This window comes from Lithobates pipiens, unplaced genomic scaffold, assembly GCF_037356315.1.
Source record: "Lithobates pipiens isolate NorthernLeopardFrog02 unplaced genomic scaffold, aLitPip1_a1.2 Scaffold_23, whole genome shotgun sequence".
In the NCBI taxonomy this organism is placed as follows: domain Eukaryota; kingdom Metazoa; phylum Chordata; class Amphibia; order Anura; family Ranidae; genus Lithobates; species Lithobates pipiens.
Genome location: NW_027507785.1, coordinates 172,326,511 through 172,352,422, shown reverse-complemented (window position 1 = coordinate 172,352,422; position 25,912 = coordinate 172,326,511). Strand labels below are relative to the sequence as shown.

The following is a 25,912-nucleotide window of genomic DNA, read 5'->3' as shown; positions in this document are numbered from 1 at the left end:
TTCCGTCCGGAGGGGACCTGCTCTCCCAGGGGTTGATTCTCCATCCATGTCCGGCTCACCTTCAGTTGAGGGTCTGGTTCTTGAGAGGGGAAGGTTGGAAGCACTGGGGTGTCCTTAGGAAGCCTTTTCCACCCTCTTAAGTGCAAGGAGAAGAAGTACTAATAAGATGTATGAACGGATCTGGACCAAATTTTTATCTTATGTGTCCTCCAGAACCAGTTCCTACGTTTTACCCACAGTTCAAGACGTTTTGGGTTTCCTGCAATCAGGCTTGGGCTTACCCTTATCAGTTAGCTCCCTTCGGGTTCAAGTCTCGGCTATTTCCGCATTTACAGGGGTTCTGTGGGCTAAGCATGCCCTTATCCAGCAGTTCTTCAAAGGCGCAGAAAGATTGAAAGATTGAAAGGCGCAGAAAAGATTGAGGCCCCAGAGAAAGCCCAGATTCCCTAAATGGGATCTGCCTCTAGTGCTGGGCTTCTTTTCTCTTCTCAGTAAGGCTCTTTCCATCAGTGAACTCACCTTGAAAACTGCATTCCTGGTGGCGGTCACCTCGGCGAAACGAGTATCAGAGATTCAAGCTCTAGGAGTCAAGGAGCCTTTTCTAACCTTTTTCCGGACAGAGTGGTCCCAGTTCCAAAGTTGGGGTCAAACCCTAAGGTCACTTCGGTTTTTCATGAAAATCAAGAATTCTCTCTACCCTTATTCAGATCCTCGAATTCCTCGGAAATTCGTCCTCTTGATGTTGGACGCTCATTAAAGCTCTATTTGGGAGCTACAGCTCCATTCCGGCAGTCGGTCTTCCTGTTCGTTCTGTTCTGTTGGAAAAACAAGGGCACTAGAGCATCAGTCAGGTCAATTGCGGCATGGATAGTTCAAGTGATCCAGTAGGCATACAGAGTAAGGGGCTTGGCTCCTCCTCAGGCGGTGTCGGCGTATTCGACCAGAAGTCTTTCTATCTCGTGGGCGGCCTCTCGCCACGTGGCTCCTGATGCGATTTGCAGGGCGGCCTCGTGGTCTTCAATTCACACCTTTATGTCTCATTATTGTGTTGACTTTGGAGTCAAAGTTTTGTCGGTTGAAGGTGTCAAATAAATCTTTGTTAAGCAGCCTTTTTGCCCACCCGGGTGTGTTTTGGCGAGTTATTTCCCACACGTAGGCTGCCATGGAGTCTGTCAGGAAAACGGAAAATTTATGTCAAATACTTACCGTAATTTTCCTTTCCTGATGGACTCCATGGCAGCAGGAGTTCCCTCCCAAATGGCTGGAGTAGGATAGTTACCGAACACGGCCTCTGGCAGGGAGCAAAGATTTATGGGAGTATCGTCCTATAGGGTAATGGAGGCGGGACTAAACCCACACGTAGGCTGCCATGGAGTCCATCAGGAAAGGAAAATTACGGTAAGTATTTGACATAAATTTTCCGTTATTTCACCTGCAGATAGCAGCGGCAACAAGGAAAGAAAAACAGGAAGCACATCAGAAATGGCAAGAATGTTCCAACGCAGCTGCATGTAAACAAAGCTAATCGCAATGTACAACTGCAAGTGAACGCTGTGTCAGGATTGTCTGAATTTTAAAATAACAAAACATGCTGTTAACAGTGACAGAACAGCCGTTCATGTGAAAACGGGCCTAAAGTATAGTGGTCTACCTATAACCAAGTTCAATTCCGTTTTAACAGATGGATAGATACAATTTGGGTCAGGTGCTCAGTCTGACACTAGCAACTTCCCCGTAAAACACACACACACACACACACACACACACACACACACACACACACACACACACACACACACAAAAAAAAATGCATAGGGCCCTAAAGCGAGCACCACTCTCTACAATGTACAGCCCCTATTCAGCTGCAATATGCCATAGACCTCGATAGGCTGCAGGCAGTTGGAATGGGTGATGCATCTGTGTCTCCCACAGGCCCTACAATGTTGAGATGCATGCTGTGCAGCTAGATGCCCCCATGTGCAAGACTCCTAAAAGTTTTTTTTAATGCTATCGAGGTGCCTTCCCCCTAGCTTTTAGATAAGTTAAAAGCAGAAGTGCAAGTGTAAATGAGTTCTTCATATCCTTAGCAATATTTTTAAGCTTAAATAAAAATAAACTTATATTTTCTTAATGCATTTCAGTACTTTCAACTTGTAATCCATTCACTGCCAGGTTCATAAAGTGTAGCAGCCTACAGAACGGCTTCCAGCTGCCTGGCATTCCTTCTCCTGTTAAGCTCATGCTCACTTCATGTGAGATGTGTTTACCAACCCTTTTCTTCTCTTGAATGAACAATCGGTATTGATCTCTCCTGCATTCAACTGAAGCATAGTACACATATTATGCTTCAGTTTGTGAAAGAATAAGAGCCTATGTAACATCTATTCATTTATATGCAGTGCAGCTAAGGGTGCAGAGAAAGGGAATGGGGACTATGTCTTTAGTCCCTTCTCTGTCACAAAAAAGGCATAAGGACCCCCCCCCCCCAAAAAAAAAAAAAAATAAACACACACACAACTTAAAAAAAAAAAAGTCTAAATAAAACACACCACATAAGCCATTGTTTACACAGGGCCATTCCACGCCATATCAACCAATGAAGGGGCATATCTACCTGCAGAGGGATGCAAACGTGTTTCCATGCATCCCTTTGCAGGCAGTCCCAATAACATCAATTGACAGTTTACACATATTTGTTATTTATTAACTTTAACTCAATAGAGTTTTAGCTTTTATATTTAGTAGGAATTTATCAAGAATTTTGTAAGTTTTGCTGTGTCTGTATCCATCAATAATGATTTTAGCATATCTTTAAAATATTGTTCTATTAAACATTTGCACAAATATCACAGAGCCAAAAACAAAAAATGTGTATATATTTTTTTATTAATAATAAATATAAATAAATATAAAATCAGTAGCACCTTCTCTTTATTCTACTGGTCCTATGCCATCAGAAGTCTGGCCCAGTGGGTTCTGGGTCAAACTTTCACCAGCTTACTTCTTTGCTGTTTGTGCCCTGTTGGGGCATTTTTTTCCTTCCTGCTCCAGAAATGCAACAGGATTCCCCTCTTAACCACCTCCCGCCCGCCCTATAGCCGAATGACGGCCGTAGAGCAGGCGGGTTCCTTCGAGCGGTCGTCCCTGGACGTCCTTGTGTTTACTTCCGCAATGCGCGCCGCTGGGGGCGCGCATCGCGGAAGTTTTGTATTCACCGTGTCTCCCGGAGACAGGCAAACATAGATCGCCGTGAACGGCCAATCAAAGCGGCCGTTCACAGAGCGATCGCAGCTGCCAATGGGAGATGATCTCAAATGTAAACATATGAGATCATCTCCCATTGCCGTGTCTCTCCCTCCTCACACAGAGACAGCGTGTGAGGAGAGAGAGGAACTGTGAGTGCTATATTGTATACTGTGACTAACACTGTCAGCCCCAGTGCCAACTGTCAGCCCCAGTGCCATCTGTCAGCCCCAGTGCCATCTGTCAGCCCCAGTGCCATATGTCAGCCCCAGTGCCATATGTCAGCCCCAGTGCCATATGTCAGCCCCAGTGCCATCTGTCAGCCCAGTGCCAGTGCCGCCAGTGCCACCTGCCAGCGCCATCCGTCAGCCCCAGTGCCGCCAGTGCCAGTGCCGCCTGCCAGTGCCAGTGCCGTCAGCCCCAGTGCCGCCAGTGCCACCTGCCAGTGCCACCTGCCAGCGCCATCCGTCAGCCCCAGTGCCGTCAGTGCCAGTGCCGCCAGTGCCACCTGCCAGCGCCATCTGTCAGCCCAGTGCCATCTGCCAGTAGTGCCAGTGCCGCCAGTGCCACCTGCCAGCGCCACCTGCCAGCGCCATCCGTCAGCCCCAGTGCCGTCAGCCCCAGTGCCGCCAGTGCCACCTGCCAGTGCCACCTGCCAGCACCAGTGCCACCTGCCAGCGCCAGTGCCATCCGTCAGCCCCAGTGCCATCCGTCAGCCCCAGTTCCGCCAGTGCCACCTGCCAGCGCCATCCGTCAGCCCCAGTGCCGTCAGTGCCAGTGCCGCCAGTGCCACCTGCCAGCGCCATCTGTCAGCCCAGTGCCATCTGCCAGTAGTGCCAGTGCCGCCAGTGCCACCTGCCAGTGCCACCTGCCAGCGCCAGTGCCACCTGCCAGCGCCATCCGTCAGCCCCAGTGCCGTCAGCCCCAGTGCCGCCAGTGCCACCTGCCAGTGCCACCTGTCAGCACCAGTGCCACCTGCCAGCGCCACCTGCCAGTGCCAGTGCCATCCGCCAGCCCCAGTGCCGTCAGCCCCAGTGCCGCCAGTGCCACCTGCCAGTGCCACCTGCCAGCGCCATCCGTCAGCCCCAGTGCCGTCAGTGCCACCTGCCAGCGCCACCTGCCAGCGCCAGTGCCATCTGTCAGCCCAGTGCCATCTGCCAGTAGTGCCAGTGCCGCCAGTGCCACCTGCCAGCGCCAGTGCCACCTGCCAGCGCCATCCGTCAGCCCCAGTGCAGTCAGCCCCAGTGCCGCCAGTGCCAGTGCCACCTGCCAGCTCCATCCGTCAGCCCCAGTGCCATCCGTCAGCCCCAGTGCCATCCGTCAGCCCCAGTGCCGCCAGTGCCACCTGCCAGCGCCATCCGTCAGTGCCAGTGCCACCTGCCAGCACCATCTGCCAGCCGCAGTGCCACCTGCCAGCCCCATTTGCCAGAGCAATTAGCCAGAGCAAATAGCCAGCACCATCTGCCAGCCCCAGTGCCATCTGTCAGCGACATCTGCCAGCGACATCTGTGAGCCCCATCTGTCAGCCCCATCTGCCTCCAGTGCCATCTGTCGTCAGTGCCACGTGTCGTCAGTGCCACGTTTCGTCAGTGCCATGTGTCGTCAGTGCCACGTGTCGTCAGTGCCACCTGCCACGTCAGTGTCACCTGTGATCAGTTCTGTCAGTGTCACCTGACACATCAGCGTCACCTGTCAGTGTCATCTGCCAGATCAGCGTCACCTGTCAGTGTCATCTGCCAGATCAGCGTCACCTGTCAGTGCCATTTGTGATCAATAAAAATGTCACAAAGATTATATTCAGCTGAGGAGGCATATGATATTCTTGCAGCCGACGAGAGCAAAGGGGAGGTTTCCGCTTCGGATTCCTCCTCATATTCAGATTGTGACTCTGACGTGGACTACGAGCCTGTCCTCAGCAGCGGTACCATGACAGCCTCAGAGGAGGAAGATGATAGTCCGCCCGTCAGACGAAGGCACACTGGTGAGGAGGCGGTACCATCCACCAGCACCGCAGAGCCATCCACCGGCAACCCAGTGCCATCCACCGGCACCACAGTACCTCGGCAAAGGCCACGTAGCAGTGGGGTGTCAACTCGGCCCCAAAGGGTTAGGTCCCATGCCAGCCTTCCCTATTCCCTCCAGAACCCCTTGTGGCTTCCTCCTAACTCAGGAGAAGCTAACGTTCCCCCTTTCACTGCCAACCCAGGAGTCCAGGTGGACACACACAATTTTTCCCTGATGGACTTTTTCCACCTAATTTTTACAGAGGACATGCTTGAATCCATTGTGGTCCAGTCCAACCTATATGCCCAACAGTCCCTACAAGTGGAGAGCCCTAACAGTGGAGGAGTTTAAAAAAAATTTGGGCCTCACATTTTGTATGGGACTAAACAATAAAAATGAAATATGTGCATATTGGTCATCCCGCCCCATCTATCACATGCCCATCATTTCCTCAATAATGTCCCGGACCAGATATCTAATGATAATGCGATTCCTACACTTTAACGACAATACCCAGTGCCTTCCCCGGAATGACCCAAATTTTGATAAACTTTACAAAATGCGGCCGCTAATAAATTATTTTTCTGAGATCTTCCCCCAGTTGTTTACCCCAGACCAACACATATGTGTGGCTGAGTCCCTGATCAAATTTTCTGGCAGGCTGGGCCTAAAGCAATTTATTCCCTCCAAAAGGGCCCGCTATGGGGTGAAGATGTATAAATTGTGTGACCGAGCCACAGGGTATACATATTCCTTCATGGTATACGAAGGGAAGGACACCCAGCTACATCCCCCTAATTGCCCCGAATACATCGGATCTTGTGGGAAAGTTGTTTGGGAACTCATAAACCCACTCCTGGAGAAAGGCTACCATCTTTATGTGGATAATTTTTATACAAGTTTACCCCTGTTCCGCAACCTCCATAGAAAGCAAACTCCAGCATGTGGCACCGTAAGAACGAAGCCTCGTCAACAAAAGGCTAAGAAAAGGCGAAGCGGCGAGTTTACGGAACGAGAAAATTTTGGCTGTGAAGTGGAGGGACAGAAGGGATGTGTACATGCTTTCTTCGATCCACAACAACACTTTTGTTGAGATCACCAGGAGGGATGGCCCAATACAAAAACCCACTTGTATCCATGAGTACAACATGTTCATGGGGGGTGTCGACTTGAACGACCAGATGCTCGAACCCTACCTTGCCACGAGAAGAACATACAAGTGGTATAAAAAAAATGCAATTTATTTCTTTAATTTGGCCATATACAACACGTATGTAATTTATCGTAAATCCACAGAAAGACCCATACCCTTCCTTGGCTACCAGGAGGAAATCACCACTGCCCTTATATACCCCAAAGGCCCACCACAAAACATTCGATCCGATGTAATTAGCAGACTCTCAGAACGCCACTTTCCTGATAAAATCCCTCCCAGACCAACAGGCCGAAGACATCAGAAAAAATGTCGGGTGTGCAGCAAACGAGGATTGAGAAGAGACACCACTTATCATTGTGCCCAATGCCCTTCCCAACCAGGCCTCTGCATAGGTGACTGTTTCTGCCGTTACCATACTTCAGTGAATTATTAGTGAAGTATGGTAACCATAACCCTCACTTCCTGCCATTTACCTTCAAACCCCTTATGCCTCTGCTTGCTCTGTAACTGACCCTGGCTTGTTATTCGACCACGCTTCTGCCTACTGATTCTGTTTATGCCTCTGCCTGATCTGGAACTGACCCTGGACTGTTATTCGACCACGCTTCTGCCAACTGATTCTGTACATACCTCTGCCTGATCTGGAACTGACCCTGGACTGTTTGACCATGCCTTTTGCCTGCCTCTTGGACTGATCTTGTACCCTCTCAGTGGACTAGTGGGATTCATAACAGGGGTCTCACATATGTGAGGGGCTCCAGAATAGTTTTTTTGGATGAAGAAGACAATTTCCTTTGTTTTCTCATTCCTAGATTAGGGTCTGGAGACTCGGAGGCTTCAAAGAGATTTGGGTGGGAGAAGCCTCTACCCCTATCCCCATTCTGTCCTGAACAAGGCCCTACTTCTGCCTGCTGCATGTAGGACCTATACCATCATGCCTCTGCCTGTCGCATGAACTGACCACACCACATGGATGGACCATGTTCCTGCCTACTACCAGGACCAATATTTTGGCAATGCTGACGATCTCTGCCTGCACTGACCTTGGGCTGTATATGGACAGTATCCTTGCCTGCTGCCAATATTGACTATGGACAGTATACCTGCCTGTTGCCTGGAAAATTGTGTTCACTTTTGCTGACCAAGTCCCTGCCTGCTGCCTGGACCAGTGCTATCATCCTGTGGACAACTGCGCTGCTAAAACCACAGGTAATCTTTTGTTTACTCTTTTCTCAGCAGAATGTATTTTGGGGTGTAATTCTTGGTATGTGCATGCTATGTGTCCCTGGAACACCTGATGGTGTTCCTTGCATGTTGGGCCTCTGTATGTGGCCAAGCTGTGTAAAAGTCTCACACATTTGGTATTGCCATACTCAGGAGGAGTAGCAGAACGTATTTTGGGGTGTCATTTTTGCTATGTACATGCTATGTGTTGGAAATATCTTATAAATGGACAACTTTGCGTAAAAAAATGCGTTTTCATTTTTTTTCCACATTTTCCCGAAACTTCTGGAAAAAAATAAACCATTCAAACGACTCAATATGCCTCATAGATTATACATTGGGGTGTTAGCTTTGCAAAATGGGGTCACTTTGTGGGCATTTCCATTGTCCTGGTGCTCCAGGGCCTTCAAAACTGTAATAGGTGGTTGAGAAATAAGATGTGTAATTTATGCGCCTAGAACGCCTGATGGTGCTATTTCAATATTGGGCCTCTGTATGTGGCCAGGCTGTGTAAAAGTCTCACACATTTGGTATCGTTCTACTCAGGAGGAGTAGTAGAACGTATTTTGGGGTGTCATTTTTGCTATCTACATGCTATGTGTTGGAAATATCTTATAAATGGACAACTTTGCGTAAAAAAAAAAATGCGTTTTCATTTTTTTCCCACATTTTCCCAAAACTTCTGGAAAAAAAATGAACCATTCAAACGACTCAATATGCCTCATAGATTATACGTTGGGGTGTTAGCTTTCCAAAATGGGGTCACTTTGTGGGCATTTCCATTGTCCTGGTGCTCCAGGCCCTTCAAAACTGTAATAGGTGGTTGAGAAATAAGATGTGTAATTTATGCTCCTAGAACGCCTGATGGTGCCATTTCAATATTGGGCCTCTGTATGTGGCCAGGCTGTGTAAAAGTCTCACACATTTGGTATCGTAATACTCAGAAGGAGTAGCAGAACGTATTTTGGGGTGTCATTTGTGGTATACACATGCCATGTGAAAGAAATAACCTATTACATTGAAAATTTTGTGAGAAAAAAAAAAAATAAAAAATCTTCATTTTGCAAAGAATTGTGGGAAAAAGATGACAACATCAAAAACCTCACCATGCATCTTAGTAAATACCTTGGAATGTCTACTTTCAAAAAAGGGGTCATTTGGGGGGTATTTGTACTTTCCTGACTTGTTCAGGTCGCAAGAAATGAGATAGGCCACCAGTACATCAGGTGTGATCAATTTTTTATGATTCGCACCACAGATTGTAGACTCTCTAACTTTCACAAAGACCAAATAATATCCACTAATTTGGGTTATTTTTACCAAAGATATGTAGCAGTATAAATTGTGGCCAAAATTTATGAAAAAAAAATTATAATTTGCAAAATTTTATCACAGAAACAAAGAAATATGCGTTTTTTTTCAAAATTTTCGGTATTTTTTCATTTATAGCGCAAAAAATAAAAACCCCAGAGGTGATCAAATACCACCAAAAGAAAGCTCTATTTGTGGGAAAAAAAGGACACAAAATTCATTTGGGTACAGTGTTGCATGACTGAGTAATTGTCATTCAAAGTGTGAGAGCACCAAAAGCTGAAAATTGGTCTGGTCAGGAAGGGTGTTTAAGTGCCCAGTAAGCAAGTGGTTAAACAGCTCACCAGAACAGGTGTTCCTATTGAAAGATGTCTTTTTAACTCCTGTTCTGGTGTCAATGCTAAAATGCTGGATTTCCTATCACCTTTTATCTCAAGGCAATGGTATTCAGAAAGTAGTACCTACCTATGCAGGAACAAACAGCAAGAAGAATAAGGGTTGTAATTCTTCTCCACTCCAAAAATGTAGTACACCCCAACCCTATAACTGGCAGGTCCATACATCATACATGACAGCGGTGGGGGGGGAGTGGTTCCACACACAATCCCGGTGGCTGCAGCCACTGGGATTATGTGTAAAACTGAAAGACAGATTAATGCATTCGGTTGGCTGGCTTACCACCCAACTGCCTCCACACACCCCCAATACCAGCAGCTGCCCCACTTTCCCTCTCCATGTATTCCCGGCTCCACTTGCAGATCTGCAGGCCCAGGAGTGACATGGAGGGCACCGGTGGGCGGAGGGGAGGAAGGACGGGCACATGTCTGCTCTCCTCCTCTTCTTGCTGCAACTCGGAAAGCGACGTGTATTATGTCTCTTCCCTGGTCAGCCTCTCAGCGTCCCCCCGCTAGCATAGGGATGCATTGCAAGGTGATCTGCATTGCAATACATTCATTGGAGCCCAAAGAAAATATGCATTTCTCATTAAAGAGAAACTGTCACCTAAAAGTTAAGCAAAAAAAAAACAAACTTAGATGCAAGCACATAAAATCCCCTCCACAATACAAGTTACATATCGCAGAGCACACTGGCGTGAGAGCAAAAATTCTAGCACAAGACCACCTCTGTAACACTAAACTGAGGGCCTAAAGGGGGCTTTCAAAGAGTCGCCTATAGAAAATATAGGGTACTGAAGATTCAAGTTCCAATTCTAGGCGCACTCAAATTTAAGGTTTGACATGTTGGGTATCGGTTTACTCTGTGCAACCGCGTCTTTTATTTTACCAAAAGTTTAGGGGGTTTATTGGCGTTTGTTTGCCCTAAATTCACTTTAGTGGTGTGTTTGTTTGTTTTTTTATGAAATTTTGCATTTCCTAGACTTTTGCGGTAATATCAAGTGGCATAAAAAGTAAAGAGTTATTGTTCAATTTTTTTATGTTATTCTACACCTGCAGATTTCTGTGCACGGGGCGAGTTCTTTAGCTCTAAAATTGGATGGTTAGACTGTCCACTCCCACGTCCTGATCTTTCTCAGAGGGGTGGGAGGCAACAGGAAGAGTCATTATGCATATTCATCGTTTATTGCCGATTTCCTCCTTTATATTTTTTTTCTTTATCTTATTTTATAAGTTCATAATGTGGATGGCGATATAGTATGTACCCTGGTTTACAGCCAATGACTGTTTATTATCAGAACAGCAAATGTTGGTTTCCTATACTTTTAAAATTCTGAATAAAAAACTATTGGAAACTAAAAATTGGAACTACCACCATTTTATTCTCTAGGGTGTCTGCTTTCAGAAAAGATATAATGTTTGGGGGGTTTTTTTGGTAGTGTTCAGGCCTAATTTTTTTTTTTTTTTTAAACGTGTGCAAAAAAAAAAAAAAAAAAAGCAAAAACAGTTCTGGCAGTGAAAGGGTTAAAGTCCAACTCCAACCGAAAGATTTGTGCTGGTTTTGAAGGGAGCAGGGATGGAAAAGAACATCTACCAATTTGCTATTGCTGTCTGAGACTCCAATGAGCTTATCAAGAGAATACCACTACAAGCCCCACTGAGGAAAATTTACCCCCACCTACTTTGCAGTCACTGGAACAAGGAAGTGAATGGAATCTAACCAGCAGGTACAGAGAAGGCAGTAATAGCACTTTAGTAGAGAGGGGATGGCTTAGAACATCCTGATTCAAATCCAATCAGAAATCAAAATGGGAAAGATAAAAGCCGCTAGAAAAATTCTGTCAGACAAAAAAAAACATTTGGCCTAATGTTGTTTTATACATTGTAAAGGGTATGTAGTGATTTACACATTACCCTTGCAAAGCTGGGGCCCTGCATTCAAGCCCCCCCATCACCAGCAACACTTGCTGTATGGAGTGAATATGTTATTCAATATCTGAATGCATTCCCTCCAAGCTCCAATTTTCTACCAAATCAAAAAACCGAAAGTTAATTAGCCATAATGATAAGCTGCAAGACTGAGGTAGGTGCAAATGACTGTAAATGCCTTTGGAGCAGGGCTGCGGAATACAGAGGCAGTCTATAAATTAGTGAAAAAAAATATATATAATTATTCCTCATAATAGATAGGATCAACTTACATCTGTTTCACAGTCAGGTGTTCGAACTGGTGAATGGATAAAAGACTTCGTTGGTGTTGTATTGTCATGATTAAGTCCAATGTGTGACAGGATATTTACAGATGGTGCTGCGAGGGGCGCTGCTCCTCCATTCACAGCCAAGACGGGTTGTGCTGCAACAATCCCAGATCTAGGGAGCTGAACAACTGTAGACGGGGTAAGTACAACTTGTTGTCCTGGGGTTAAAAACAAAATATTCAAAAGCCTTCAAAAAGTTGCTCAGAATATAGCAGTGCAGATTCTAGAAAATTATATTTTACAATTAAGAAAATGGAGAAATATTTTCCTTTCATTGATTATAGGCAAGATTAAGACTAACTTGGTTCAACATTTACAGTATTATAACCCCACAAGTGCAAAAGAAGCCTATGATAATGAAAATGCAGAAACTGCCACAGCTGACTTATTTTGAAGTGCAGGACTGTCTTCCCAATTCTAGTTGCACTGATTAACCACTTTCAGACCGGACCATTTTGCTGGTAAATGACCAGAGGTCTTTTTACACTTTGGCACTGCGCTGCTTTAACTGGTAATTGCGCGGTCATGCAATGTTGTACCCAAACAAAATTTGCGTCCTTTTCTTCCCACAAATAGAGCTTTCTTTTGATGGTATTTGATTGCCTCTGCGATTTTTATTTTTTGCGATATAAACGTAAAAAGACCGCAAATTTTGAAAAAAAATGATATTTTCTACTTTTTGTTATTAGAAAAATCCAAAAACTCAATTTTAGTCATACATTTAGGACAAAATGTATTCAGCCACATGTCTTTGGTAAAAAAAAAGTCAATAATTGTATATTTATTGGTTTGCGCAAAAGTTGTCACATCTACAAACTAAGGTACGTTTTCTGGAATTTACGCAGCTTTTAGTTTACGACTGCCTATCTCATTTCTTGAGGTGCTAAAATGACAGGGCAGTACAAAACCCCCCCAAATGACCCCATTTTGGAAAGTAGACCCCCTAAGGAAATTGATAAGAGGCATGTTGAGCCCATTGAATATTTTATTTTTTTGCCTCAAGCGATTGAATAATGACAAAAAAAAAATTTTTTTTTTTTTTTTACACAAAGTTGTCACTAAATGATATATTGCTCACACATGCTATGGGCGTATGTGAAATGACACCCCAAAATAAATTCTGCTGCTTCTCCTGAGTACGGGGATACCACATATGTGGGACTTTTTGGGAGCCTAGCCGCGTACAGGGCCCCGAAAACCAAGCACCGCCTTCAGGCTTTCTAAGGGCGTAAATTTTTGATTTCACGCCTCACTACCTATTACAGTTTTGAAGGCCATAAAATGCCAAGATGGCACAAAACCCCCACAAATGACCCCATTTTAGAAAGTAGACACCCCAAGCTATTTGCTGAGAGGCATGTTGAGTCCATGGAATATTTTATATTTTGCCACAAGTTGCGGGAAAATTACAAACTTTTTTTTTTTTTTTTTTTTTTTCACAAAGTTGTCACTAAATGATATATTGCTCATGCATGCCATGGGCATATGTGAAATGACACCCCAAAATAAATTCTGCTGCTTCTCCTGAGTACGGGGATACCACATATGTGGGACTTTTTGGGAGCCTAGCCGCGTACGGGGCCCCGAAAACCAAGCACCGCCTTCAGGCTTTCTAAGGGCGTAATTTTTTGAGTTCACTTCTCACTACCTATTACAGTTTTGAAGGCCATAAAATGCCAAGATGGCACAAAACCCCCACAAATGACCCCATTTTAGAAAGTAGACACCCCAAGCTATTTGCTGAGAGGCATGTTGAGTCCATGGAATATTTTATATTTTGCCACAAGTTGCGGGAAAATTACAAACTTTTTTTTTTTTTCACAAAGTTGTCACTAAATGATATATTGCTCACGCATGCCATGGGCATATGTGAAATGACACCCCAAAATAAATTCTGCTGCTTCTCCCGAGTACGGGGATACCACATATGTGGGACTTTTTGGGAGCCTAGCCGCGTACGGGGCCCCAAAAACCAAGCACCGCCTTCAGGCTTTCTAAGGGCGTTACAGTTTTGAAGGCCATAAAATGCCAAGATGGCACAAACCCCCCCCCCCAAATGACCCCATTTTAGAAAGTAGACACCCCTAAATTTAGGGGTACACTAGTGAGACTAGGTAATAAATGGCGGGTGCCCTGAAACTATAAAAAAATAACTAACCAACCAGCGTCACCTGTAACAGTTATATGGTGATCACTGGTGAAAGGGTTAACTAGGGGGCAATCAGGGGGCTTTATGCGGTAGTATATGGGGGTCCCTGGCGCTATAAAAAGCTGCGGCGAACCTAAATACCTACCTGCCTAACTAGCGTCACCTGTGACACTAATACAGCGATCAGAAAAACGATCGCTTATTAGGCTGGGTTCACACTGGAGCGATGCGGGAACGCCACGAATGCGCGGCGGGTTCCCGCATCGCATGCCTCCCGGCGGCAGTTCACACTGCCCTATGCGAACTGCTGGGAGTGTCAGTGAAATGTTAATGACACCCCCAGATCAGTTCGCATATCGCAGTGCGATCTGCAAACTTGGATCGCATGGTGTGAACACCCATGCGATCCGATTCTGCTGCGGACCAAAAAAAGGGTCCCGTGCGAGTTTGCGGCGGGTGCGGCGGGTGCGACACGAATTCAGCCATACTATCTGTATAGCTGAACTCGAATCGCACAGAGATCGGATGTGATTTGCACTGCAGTGCGGTGCGAATCACATCCGTTCTCATAAACCGCTGCAATGTGAACCCAGCCTTAGTGACACTGGCGACGGGGGGTGATCACGGGGTTAAACCTTTATTGGGGGGGTTAGGGGGGTACCTTAGAACTAAAGGGGGCTAACCCTAACTGCCCTAACAGTTATTAGTCACAAATGACACCTGCCGGGTGATCAGGGGGTTAAACCTTTATTAGGTAATAAATGGCGGGTGCCCTGAAACTATAAAAAAATAACTAACCAACCAGCGTCACCTGTAACAGTTATATGGTGATCACTGGTGAAAGGGTTAACTAGGGGGCAATCAGGGGGCTTTATGCGGTAGTATATGGGGGTCCCTAGCGCTATAAAAAGCTGCGGCGAACCTAAATACCTACCTGCCTAACTAGCGTCACCTGTGACACTAATACGGCGATCAGAAAAATGATCGCTTATTAGGCTGGGTTCACACTGGAGCGATGCGGAAACGCCGCGAATCCGCGGCGGGTTCCCGCATCGCATGCCTCCCGGCGGCAGTTCACACTGCCCTATGCGAACTGCTGGGAGTGTCAGTGAAATGTTACTGACACCCCCAGATCAGTTCGCATATCGCAGTGCGATCTGCAAACTCGGATCGCATGGTGTGAACACCCATGCGATCCGATTCTGCTGCGGGCCAAAAAAAGGGTCCCGTGCGAATTTGCGGCGGGTGCGGCGGGTGTGGCGGGTGCGGCGGGTGCGGCGAATGGCTGAACTCGAATCGCACAGAGATCGGATGTGATTTGCACTGCAGTGCGGTGCGAATCACATTCGTTCTCATAAACCGCTGCAATGTGAACCCAGCCTTAGTGACACTGGCGACGGGGGGTGATCACGGGGTTAAACCTTTATTGGGGGGGTTAGGGGGGTACATTAGAACTAAAGGGGGCTAACCCTAACTGCCCTAACAGTTATTACAGTCACAAATGACACCAATGCAAAAAAAAAAAAAAAAAAAAAAAAAAAATGACATTGGTGTCACTGTGACTGGGGGGCAGGGGTAATTGGGGGGGTGATCGGGGGGTAAAGGGGGGGTGTGAGTGTGCCTGGCATGTTCTACTGTGTGTGGGATGTGTTGGTGCAACTCACTGATCCGCTCTCCTCCGTGTCGGAACGAAAAATACCGACACGGAGGAGAGAATACATCACTTCCTCTCCTGTGTTTACATTACAGGAGAGGAAGTGATGTCACCGGGGATTTCCATTCGTCGGGAGCGATCGCGAGGGGGTGGCCATGAATGAATGGCCGTCCCCTCGTCCGGGATCGCTCCCGAACGAAAACCGACCGCCGCAGGCACCGGGCGGGGGCCCGATCGGGCCCCCGACCCGCGGGAGGCAAATCACGTACATGTACGTGCTTATGCCTGCCCGTGCCATTCTGCCGACGTACATCGGCGTGCGGCGGTCGGCAAGTGGTTAAAATGATAAAAAGAAGTGCAACCATCCCTTAAAATAGTTTGGGAATTTCTGAACAGTCACAGCAAGGCCCCTTTCACACGGGACGGATCTGTAATGATCCGCCCCGTGATGATCCGCTTGCTCAGCGGAGATTGCTCTGTTTATCCCCCCTGAGCAGGGACCACCCTGTCAGATCTCAGATCTCCGCTCTCCTCCGATACGCTCTGCAGACAGATAGAAAAATAGGATTTTGCTCCATCTGCAGAATCGGACCATTGCATAAATGGACGATAACGGGTGTCAGCGGATGTTTATCTGCAGACACCCGCTATCCCATAGGGATGCATGTATGTCCGTATTTCACCTGCAGACGGATGGATGAAATACAGACATACTGTCCGCATGTGTGAAAGGGGCCTAAGTGGTTGGTTAAAGCCGGTTACATCTTGCCTAGTTTATGGCAGAGGAGACAGTTTTTAGCCGTGCTAATATCTTGCATCCTCTCTGCAGCCAATTCTTATCTACATGCTCTCGCATCAGTCTGCTGCACATCATTGTTCTGTAGCAGCTTCCTAATCATGACAACAGGGGACCTATGCAATGTGTGTTGGAACAGCTGCTTGTAGTGCCAACCTGAGGAATACAGATTATCAAAATGGAACTACAATTAGGAGACAGTTGTCATCTCACAACCAAGTTTCATACCCTTTTAGCATAATTGCCACATTTTACTAAAAGCTGCATATTTATTAAGAATAAAAACAACTTCTGAAATGACATTAACATTTTAAAGCTTAAATGCGACTTTTGCCAATGGGTTTAAATCTACTTTAACAGTGACAAAGATTTTGCATCTTTTTGCCCAGAAGGTGAGTAACTGAATGACTAAGTATTTTGGTCATCCTGTAAATCCACTAGTGTGACTGTCCCAAAAGAAGAGCATAGCTTTTTAACCACTTGCAGACCGGACCATTTTGCTGGTCAAAGACCAGACCACTTTTTGCGATTCGGCACTGCGTCGCTTTAACTGACAATTGCGTGGTCATGCGACGTGGCTCCCAAACAAAATTGACGTCCTTTTTTTCCCACAAATAGAGCTTTCTTTTGGTGGTATTTGATCACCCCTGCGGTTTTTATTTTTTGCGCTATAAACAAAAATAGAGCGACAATTTTGAAATAAACGCATTTTTTTAACTTTTTGTTATAATAAATATCCCCCAAAAATATATAAAAAAACATTTTTTTCCCTCAGTTTAGGCCGATACGTATTCTTCTACATATTTTTGGTAAAAAAAATTGCAATAAGCGATTATTGATTGGTTTGTGCAAAAGTTATAGCGTTTACAAAATAGGGATAGTTTTATAGCATTTTTATTAATAATTTTTTATCATTTTTTTTTTTACTAGTAATGGCGGCGATCAGCGATTTTTTTATTGTGACTGCGACATTGTGGGGGACCGATCGGACATTTTTGACACATTTTTGGGACCATTGTCATTTATACAGTAATCACTGCTATATAAATGCAGTGATTCCTGTGTAAATGACACTGGCAGTGAAAGGGTTAACCAGTGGGTGGTAGTGTAGGGGTTAAGTGTTCGTAGGGGTGTGTTACTAACTGTGGGGGGGTTGGGCTTTCATTTAGTGAACACTGATCTCTGCTCCAATCACATGGAGCAGAGATCAGCGTCACTAGTTGCTAGGCAGAATGGAGAAATGTTGTTTACACAGCATTTCCTCCATTCGGCCGCTCCGTGAGACGATCGCGGGGATGCCCGCGGCGATCGATTCCGCGGGTCCCGCGACCGGACTCACGGGGGTCCCGACCAGCGCGGGAGTGTGCCACCGGCGGCGCGCTCCCGATGGCAGGGCGGCATTGAATATTGGACGTACCTGTACGCCAATATGCCTGCCCGTGCCATTCTGTCGACGTACATCGTCGTGCGCTGGTCGGGAAGTGGTTAATAGCATAATTAATGGCAACTACCAAATCTCTGCTTACCGGCTGGTGGTGCTGGCTGAATGGCAATCAGAGGCTGTTTTTGCAGCAGTGTTGTAAGTGGCTGAAATATGATGGTTTTAGCAGTGCTTCCTGAGGCAGGCTGGATATTTGCAGTGTTAGGAATCAGAATGGCTTTTGGCTGAATGGCTGCCTTTGGCACCACAGATGGAAGTTTTCTCTTCTTTTCTGGTGTTTTGCCTATAGATAAAACAAACAGTTGAACTCTAAGGTTGCATCCAATATTCAGTTAAAAAAATAAGAAATAAAATGATGAGTTCTGGTCTCATACCAGCTATGTGCCACTATGCCATTTGGATAGCTGCTAGAGCTGGTGCTATTGATACTACAAGGATTGTATTGCAGTGCTGAGAAAGGTAAACATGAACAATGGCAACAGACGAGTTTAGGATTGAAATGCAGCACATAGGATTAGGATCATACAGGCATAGCCTAACAGAAGTGTAGGTGTGCTGTAAACATCAGACCTGCAGCCACCAGTTTCCCTTTAAACCAACCAGTAAATTACAATGAGAGGCATTTGCCTACAGCAGTAATCCCAGTAATCCTGAATCGGCGTTCCTGTCAGTAATGAGAGGAACAATACTCCCGTCCAACTCTCCAAATCTGTGCGGTAGGACCTATAAAAGTGCTTCTAAAACGTTATTACATTTTTAATGTCCTAGCATGTCAAAAATCACTGAGATCTCTGCAATGTGTTCAACTATTTACAATGAAAATAACTGACTTATGCCGCGTACACACAACCGGACTTTCTGGCAGACTAGGTCCGACGGTCTTCCAGATGGACTTCTGATGGACTTTCCGAACTAACGGACTTGGCCACACACAATCACACCAAAGTCCCACAGATTCAACCGTGATGACATACGACCGGACCAGAATAAGGAAGTTCATAGCCAGTAGCCAATAGCTGCCCTAGCGTCGGTTTTCGCATGTCAGACTAGCATACAGACGAACGGATTTTTCGTCCGGACTCGAGTCCGTCGGAAAGATTTGAAACATGTTCTAAATCTAAAGTCTGTCTGATTTTTCAACAGCAAAGGTCCGATGAAGCCCACAGACGATCAAATTGTCCACCGGATTCGTTCCATCGGACCTTTGCTGTCGAAAAGTCCGGCCGTGTGTACACGGCATAAATTGTAGTCTTCATTTACACAGGCCTGTTTTTTCTGCACAGAATGTAGGTTCTTGCTGGCTGTTAGCATTAGACTGCATATAAAACATGCCTGAAGTACTCAAGTTTAGAATGGCACAAATCTTCTAAGGACTTTATGTAGCTGTTGTACTTTTATTTGTAAACCACTAAACATTGCTTCCTATATTGTTGCTTTGAGATGCATATAAAACTATACGCTTTACACAACTAATCCCAGCATTTTATAGGTGAAAGAGCCCTCTGTCTCACAAGACAAAGCATCACTATTTTCCATAATGTCATAAATAGTTAAATATAGAACACTTGATTGCAGTCAAAGAGTGTAAAGAAGATCTAAAAAGGCAAAAAAGTATTTTTCATTTTGGATAGCACAAGGGAGCAATAATCGGTTTCATTTGGGAGAGCATTAGTGCATTTAAAATTTACTGGGGTGCAAATCTCCACCAATCTCAAAGTCATATAATTGGTATAGGTAAAACTTTGCATTAAATCTGGTTGCAATGCTAGTAACAGGACTACAGCATGTATGTCATGTATTTTTTAGTCCTTAAGCGTACTTTCAAGGTACTGAAAGTGAAAGTAAAAAACTGTCACTGGTACTCGGTTGCTCCAAACTGACCAATGATCAACAACAGCCACAGGGTTAGGCAGCGAATCAACCACTGGACACTTACAGTATGCACTAGGTCTGCTAGGTGGCCTCAGGGACTATTTGGCCTTGTTTGTATGGGGTTTTTTTTGTTTTGTTTTTTGCATATGCATTCATACTGAGTGTAAAAATGCACTTAACTGTCTCTGGTGAAAAAACGAGCCCTCACTAAAAAAGGACTGATAATAGATTGCCCATTCTAAATTTGACAAAATACTGAACTGGAACACGTTTTCAAATAGTTGCACATTCAGTACTTTCCCTGAGAAGGAAATTTCTTTGAAAAGCTCACGAAAAAGACAAAAAACATTTTTTATCTGTGTGAAAAAAATATTGTACATAATTCTGTAGTAAATTGGTGTTGTAGCGATGGTTTCTTTGCTTTATGGGATATGTACAATAACCACTTGACCCCCGGAAGATTTACCCCTTCATGACCAGGCCATATTATTGCGATACGGCACTGTAATACTTTGACAAAATTTGGGTCATGCAATGCTGTACGTAAAATTAAAATGTAATTTTTTTCCCCACAAGTAGAGCTTTCTTTTGTGGTATTTGATCCCCACTGGGTTATTTTTTGAGCTATAAACAAAAAATAATGACAAATTTAAAAAAATTAACATTTTTGACAATTTATAAATTGAATACATTTATATATTCTGCTACATATATTTGGGGGGAAAAAAAATCCCAATAAGAATATATTAATTTGTTTGCGCAAAAGTTATAGCGCCGACAAACTATAGGGATATACACTGGAATTTATTTATTTGATTTTTACACATACTAGTAATAGCGGTGATCAACGACTTCTAGCGGGACTGCGATATAGCGGCAGACAATCTAACACTAACTGATATTTTGTGGGGACCATTGACACTAAATACAGTGATCAGTGCTAAAAATATGCACCGTCATGGTACTAATGACACTGGCTGGGAATGGGTGTAAACATCTAGAGCGATCAAAGAGTTAAATGTGTGCCTAACCAGTGTTTTTGTGTGCTGTTTTTTTACTAAGGGATGAGATGGATTTTATTCATCACATCCCTGCTGACAAGATCAGAACTCTGCCTTGTTTACATAGGCAGAACTCTGTTCTGTGTCTCTCCTCTCCAGTCAGGTCTCAGGGGTACATATTCTCAGACCTCCTAAACTGGCTTTATTCCAGAAATTACCCCCTAAAGTCCCGAAGAACTCTAGGCGGTTGATTTTGATTATGACTTTAGCTGTCAGGATAATGATAGCAAAACACTGGAAGCAGGATGTGGCACCATGTGAATGCATCAAAACGCAAGCTTATTTGGATTATGGTTAATATGCTCACCTGTACCCTCCATAGCACCACCGCAAAATTTGACAAGACGTGGGATCCAGTGGCAAGATATATATTTCTATTGACTAGCGAGTCCTGAGGCAGACCACCTCACCTTTTCTGCCAATACAGGCAATGCTTTCTCTCTCATTCCTCATCTCCAAAACAACATTAGGAGGCAAAACCTCCTCTATTATAATCAGTATGATGGTTGTTGCCTCTTGTGCCTTTCACTTCACCTATAATTTCTATGTCAGAAAGACGTATATCTGGTGGAAAATTCGTTCTATGGTGTCATAAGTCTGTTAGTTTAACATGCCTATTATTTTTAAAATATGTTGTTTGCACCTATATTTTTTGATACCATTTGTATTGATCTTTGCACTTGAGAGATTTTGTTCTACTTGAATTGTTGCCTTTTGAACCGCTGAAAATGTAATAATAAAAAAAAAATGTTAAAAATCAAAAACCGTTCATTAGTCACAAGCTTGTGCATAAACACATTAAATGTGCCAAAAGTCCAATGTGTGCTTTAACACATCCATAACATCAACATGTGTGAAACAATCCACACCCACCGCAATATTTTCTTCATGCGCTTTTCCCATGTTGTGCTCCAATCTTATAACTCACCGCTCTTTTCACCCATGTGATAATGGATGTGCGCTCACCTCAATGGCTTCTTTCCCCTGAAGTGTTAATTTCTCTTATATTCACCAACCGACACAGCTCCTCTCTGTAACTAAATGGGTTTGTTAGCCTGCCATTAGAATAAGTAGGCAAAAATTGTAACACAATACACAGAACTTTAGTCCCGCCCCGGGGGGGGCAGACCCTGTGCTAACAACCCTCCCTGCTGCCCCAGCAGACTCAGTTTTAATTTGCCTAGTGAAGGAGAATGACCTAGGAACCCTGCGGGCCCTTTAGTCCATTTTTTTAAATGCAGGATTTATACTTTTGCGCAAGATGAAAGATCCTGGGATCTTCTATCAACTGCCAGCTGGGTGGCAGGCTGGTTGAGTTATCCTTGTAGTCCCCCCAGTCCGGCCATTGAGTGTGTGCAGGTCGCAGCTAAGGCTCGGCAGGCCATGACATACCTCAGCTCCAGAGGTGGTCGGTGAGCTTCAATACTCTGGGGTAGACATATGACTTGGCTACTGATGTCTGGATCCCAGTATACCGGGCCAGCAGCCACCCTGTAACTGTGCAGGAGTGGGTCTGTGATGGAATGTCTCCCAGCTCTTCAGGACTGGCAAGTACGGCTCTCCCTCCCTCGGGGGGTTGAGCAGCTGGGCATTCCCTGGGAGGTCGATTCGGGGGCCACCTCACCTCCTTCTCTTCTCTCCCACATCCCTATTTTCCCTCCTTCCCAGGGGGGCGGTGTGTGTATGGGGATCGCTGGGTCTCTCACCTGTAGGGGGGGTCTGTGCAGCTAGCGTTGGTCCTAGTCCCGATGTGGGGGTCCCAAAAAGGTGTCTGTGGAGGTATTTTTGCTGGTTGAAGGCAGCGCTGTTCTGGGATTTTTCTTGTCACTGCATGGCGCTGTCTGACGGCCATTTTGGCTGAGGGCAGAGCAGGTTCCCCTTGTTAGCCTCAGCGGCCATTTTCTATGGGATTTTCCTATTAGTTTTTGCATGCGAGTACTGGGGCTCATGGTAGCCTCCTTCGAGGCGGTGCATTATGCCCAGTTCCACACCAGAGTCCTGCAGAAGGAGATCTTGACAAAATGAGACAAATCTCCGTTGTCCCTAGATCGGCAGATCCAGGTGAGCCAGCCAGTCAGGGACTCCCTGATCTGGTGGTTGAGGTTCCCGGTGATTCAGTCCATGGGATCAGTACCAGCTGATCTACGCCTTTCCTCCGCTAAAACTGTTGCCACGCCTGCTGCGCAGAGTGGAAGCCGAGGGGATTCTAGTAATCCTGGTTGCCCCAGATTGGCCTCAGTGGCCCTGGTACGCAGACCTGGTGCATGTGGTGGCAGACGCTCCCTGGCGGCTGCCGCTGCGAGAGGACCTCCTATCTCAAGGTCCAATCTTTCACCCTGCTTTACCATTGCTGGCTTTAACAGCATGGCTATTGAGAGCCAGGTGCTGAGGAACCGGGGTCTGTCGGGCGCAGAAATCTTCACGGAAGATATACCATAGTACCTGGAAGGCCTATATCTCCATGTGTGGGGAGAAAGGGTGGCATCCGCGCTCCTTTTCTATATCCAGAATCCTGCTGTTTCTTCAGCAAGGTGTAGACCAGAAGTTGGCGTTGAGCACCATTAAGGGGCAAATTTCAGCTCTGGCTGTCCTTTTCCAGCATTAGTGAATACCTTTGTTCAGGGTGTATGACATGTAGTCCCTATGGTGCGTCCACCGTTACCTCCGTGGGATTTGAACCTGGTGTTGTCGGCGCTTCAAAAGCCGCCGTTTGAGAATATCAGGGAGATTCTCTTGTTGACCCTTTCACAGAAGGTGGTTTTCCTAGTGGCCATCACATCGGCCAGGAGGGTTTCGGAATTGGCAGCCTTGTCCTGCAAGTCGCCTTATCTGGTAATCCACAGGGATATGGTAGTGTTGCGTCCGCAACCGTCCTTTCTACCCAAGGTGGTCTCTGCCTTTCATATCAATGAGGACATTGAATTACCATCGTTGTGTCCTAAGCCGAGGCACCCCAAAGAGGTGGTCCTTCACGCTCTCTATGTGGTTAGGGCTCTAAAAGTATATTTGTCTGCCACAGCTCCCTTTTGGAAGTCAGACTCACCGTTTGTTTCGGTGGCTGGTCCAAAGAAGGGTATGGAGGTTTCGTCTGCCACCATTTCCAGGTGGATCAGACAGCTTGTAGTACAAGCCTACGCCTAGAAGGGGCAGGTGCCCCCCTTTTCGGTCACGGCCCACTCTAAAAGGGCGTCGGTTGCTCAGGTGTGTAAGGCGGCGACCTGGTCGTCTGTCCATATACGTTTACAGTTCTACAAGGTAGACGTCAGTCCATTGGCTGATACCTCTTTTGGCAGCAAAGTTTTGCAGGTGGCCGTGTAGTTGCAATTGAGATTTTTTTTCCTGGTTTTTCGATAAAAACACACTATTGTTTGTTAATGCACTGTTGCATTACTTCCGCAAAAATGTTGTGAGTTGGGGGATCTCTCCTGTTGAGAATCCCAGTTATATGGCAGTGTGTTTTTCCGTACACTGCTGTTTTTTTGTGGGTTTAGTTTCACTAGTTCCCACTTGCCATGGTGGATGAAGTTTTAATGCTGTTTTTTTCCCACCCCTCGTTTGGCACTGCTTGGGGACGCCCCATTTAGTTACAGAGAGGAGCTGTGTCGGTCGGTGAATATAAGAGAAAATAGGATTTTTGTACTCACCGTAAAATACTTTTCTCTGTAATTCACCGACTGACACAGCACCCACCCCTCCTTTCTCTACGTTATACTGCTTGTTGACGTACCAAGTCTGCTGGGGCAGCAGCGAGAGTTGTTAGCACAGGGTCCGCCCCCTGGGTGGTACTGACATTTCTGTGTATTGTGTTACAATTTTGTCTAGTTCTCCTAGTGGCAGGCTAACAAACCCATTTAGTTACAGAGAGGAGATGTGTCGGTCTGTGAATTACAGAGAAAAGGATTTTTTACGGTGAGTACAAAAATCCTATTATTTCTTAAGCTGGGTAAACACATTTCTGGGTGATTTCTTAAAACTGGTGCACACACTGATTGGTTACTATGCACAGATGAACCAGTTTTATTACATCTCCCCCGTGAGTTTTTTCTGTGTTCAACCAGCAGGCTGAACAAAAGAAAAAAAAAGGGGGGGGGGGGGGGGGGACGACTCGGATACCTGCATCAACACAAACAATGTTGATGCGGGGATCTCTCCCACTGTATCTTGTATTCTGACAGCAGGGACTTTCACCCCTCCCCATCAGAACACAAATTAGCACTGCAGCCCATCGCCAGAATAAGCTGATTGAATTACATTTTTTCAGCATGACCATTTGGCAAAAGTAATTTGTTAAGCTGGCATCCATTGAACAGAAGGCGGCAGACACAGACTGAAACTTGGTCGGTTCCTGACAAATTTAGTTTTGTGTATACTGTTTTAGACATCTCAACCACTCTCATCCCAACTTGAACACATAACATTGTGTTAATTAACCAGTTAAAAAAATATCACTGAAAACAATCAGAACACTCATATTCTGTATGAAAAAACAGCCTGTCATATAACCCTGAAGGGGCATAAAGCACTGTATGACTTTCATAACCTAAGGGGTCCAATCATTAAGTTGTACAGAAAACATTCACTTGCTTTCTTAAAATGTATTTATTTTTTACAGGAAGGGAACATACTTTTGGTGGGTGTTGTGACTACATGACTCTCGTCAGACTGTTCTGGTGAACTGGGACTTCTTGAAGGTTCCGAGTACAAGGAGACTGGAGACATCTGAACACTGGAGGAAATATCAATCTCTTCCTAAAACAAAGCAAATGTCAAATATATTAGAGACAATAAAATCCATGGGTATGTTATACATTTTACTTACCTGACCGCTCTCAGCTGAGATCATCGCTGTGGTGTAGTCTGACTATACACTATTTATATATTTTTGTTTCACTAGAAGGTTGAGTGAAAAACAAAAAATGAGCAAATTCTCCCAGCCACGCATTTGAGGTGGGTGGGGGGGGATCCTTCCAGCTGTGGTATTGTATTCTGACAGCTGGTAGCTCTCCCAGTTGTCAGAATACAATGATTAGTCCAGCAACACTGATGATTCAGGAAAAACCCAACAAGCTGGTTGTATAAAAGTCGATCAATAGATTGACTTGTATACAACCAGCTTGCCCATACATGGCTTGAAATTTGTCCGGTTAGTTGTAACCGCTGGTCCCACTTCCTGTCTGAGGGCTGTGTGTGGAAACACAAAGACCAGCTACTGTGATCAGGATTTATGGCAGGGGTGACCTCTTGTCTTAGACGAGGGCAATTCCTAGTCATGCAGTTCCTCTTTGGAGGATGTATTCTTTATAATTAGGAAATATATTGTCAGAGCTAGGGCTGGGGGGGGAACGATT

At 45.4% G+C, this 25,912-nt stretch overlaps 1 protein-coding gene across 2 annotated transcripts in view; it reads right to left on the bottom strand.

Moving 5' to 3' along the window:
- Nucleotides 1-25,912, bottom strand: part of ATF6 (activating transcription factor 6) — a 190,994-nt gene that overhangs the window by 118,244 nt on the left and 46,838 nt on the right. For both annotated transcript variants that reach the window (XM_077452616.1, XM_077452618.1), the window contains exons 5-7: nucleotides 25,190-25,313; nucleotides 17,717-17,914; nucleotides 11,535-11,749 (exon numbers count right to left, since the gene is read on the bottom strand). In XM_077452616.1, the coding sequence (XP_077308742.1) occupies nucleotides 11,535-11,749; nucleotides 17,717-17,914; nucleotides 25,190-25,313 (537 nt within the window). The remainder of the gene's footprint in view (nucleotides 1-11,534; nucleotides 11,750-17,716; nucleotides 17,915-25,189; nucleotides 25,314-25,912) is intronic.